Source organism: Olea europaea, chromosome 18 (assembly GCF_002742605.1).
Source record: "Olea europaea var. sylvestris chromosome 18, O_europaea_v1, whole genome shotgun sequence".
In the NCBI taxonomy this organism is placed as follows: domain Eukaryota; kingdom Viridiplantae; phylum Streptophyta; class Magnoliopsida; order Lamiales; family Oleaceae; genus Olea; species Olea europaea.
This window is the reverse complement of record NC_036254.1, coordinates 7,857,062-7,858,351: the sequence shown is the minus strand read 5'-3', so window position 1 is coordinate 7,858,351 and position 1,290 is coordinate 7,857,062. Positions and strand designations below refer to the sequence as shown.

The window sequence follows — 1,290 nt, the reverse complement described above, 5'->3', positions numbered from 1 at the left end:
TATATTCATTTGTTAACATGTTTGGTCTTCATTTTTTAAAATTTATTTTTCTTTAAACATATTTTCAATCATATATTTATGGAGTTCACACTTTTGCTCTTGAATTAGTGTGGAGAAATAGAGAGGCATGACTGTAGCGTGTAAAAATGGAGAAAGAGTAAATAAGGCTCTATGAAATAATTCTCCATGCCGCGTAAATTGGAGAAAAGCAATAAAGTCACTGTATCAAACACGTAAGATAAACGACGTCGTTGCTTTCTCTCAATTAAAAAAAAAAAAGCTACAGTGAGACAAAATGGAAGAATCTACTGTTCTTTCTATAATAGTGAAATATTGCCATTTTTATATAGTAGTGAAAACCACCCAATCAAAAGCTTTCACGCCACCCAATCACCACCCCCGTGTCAAAAGCCCATGTCCAAGGAGCATTATTGAAATCAAATAAGGACTTCCTTTCTGCAGATATAGGGTGGAGAGATAGTCCAACGGAGATTTGTTCTACTTAGAATAAAGTATTTCAAGTTGTAACAAAAAGTGAAGAGCAAAAAAAGGAAAATATTCTATTGTAAAAGGAAGAACAGATAAGAATGCGTAGGAAGGTTCATTGCGATAAGAGTAAGAAAAGGCAAAAGAATTCATTGCATCCTGAAAGATGAGTACGTGGTTGGTGTGTTCTGAATCTAACTAGTTGAAAGAATTGAGGGTACGTTACATCATACAATCCATCTTTTGCTTATATTCTTAAAACGATTTGTCGAAATTATGCAATATAAATTCACAAGAACCAACTTCATTTGCACACACCAAATCCTACAAGTGAAACAATGACCCAAAAGTTGGAGGCAACAGCTGAACTAAAACATGCATCAGCTGATAAGTTTTACGGTTTTTTTAAAAACAATATGAATGATCTCATTAATGTGTTTCCTGCAAGTTTCAAAACTGTTCAACTACTTGAAGGAGAAGAAGGTTCTGTTGGTTGTGTCAAGCTCTGGAATTATGTTATTGGTAAGAATATTTTAAGTAAAATTGTATGAATATGTATGTTCTCTCTCACTGTTGATTGTATTTCCAAATGTGTTGTAGAGGGGATTCCGATGATAGTAAAGGCGAAAGTTGAAGCGATAGATGATGATAAAAGATCTCTAACTTTCGTAGCCATGGACGGAGATATCATGCAAATGTACAAAAGTTTCAAGGCAATACTTAATGTGAATGATGGCTTTGCCAACTGGTTAGTGGAGTATGAGAAAGCTCTTGAGGCCAGCCCAAGTCCAGATATCTATGCTG

General features: G+C 34.7%; 1 protein-coding gene across 1 annotated transcript in view; it reads left to right on the top strand.

The window, feature by feature from the left end:
• Nucleotides 1-683: 683 nt before the first annotated feature.
• The window catches only part of LOC111366686 (MLP-like protein 34), a 4,990-nt gene continuing 4,383 nt past the window's right edge, over nucleotides 684-1,290 (top strand). The window contains exons 1-2 of the mRNA XM_022987392.1: nucleotides 684-1,008; nucleotides 1,087-1,286. Of these exons, the coding sequence (XP_022843160.1) occupies nucleotides 825-1,008; nucleotides 1,087-1,286 (384 nt within the window). The 5' untranslated portion in view covers nucleotides 684-824. The remainder of the gene's footprint in view (nucleotides 1,009-1,086; nucleotides 1,287-1,290) is intronic.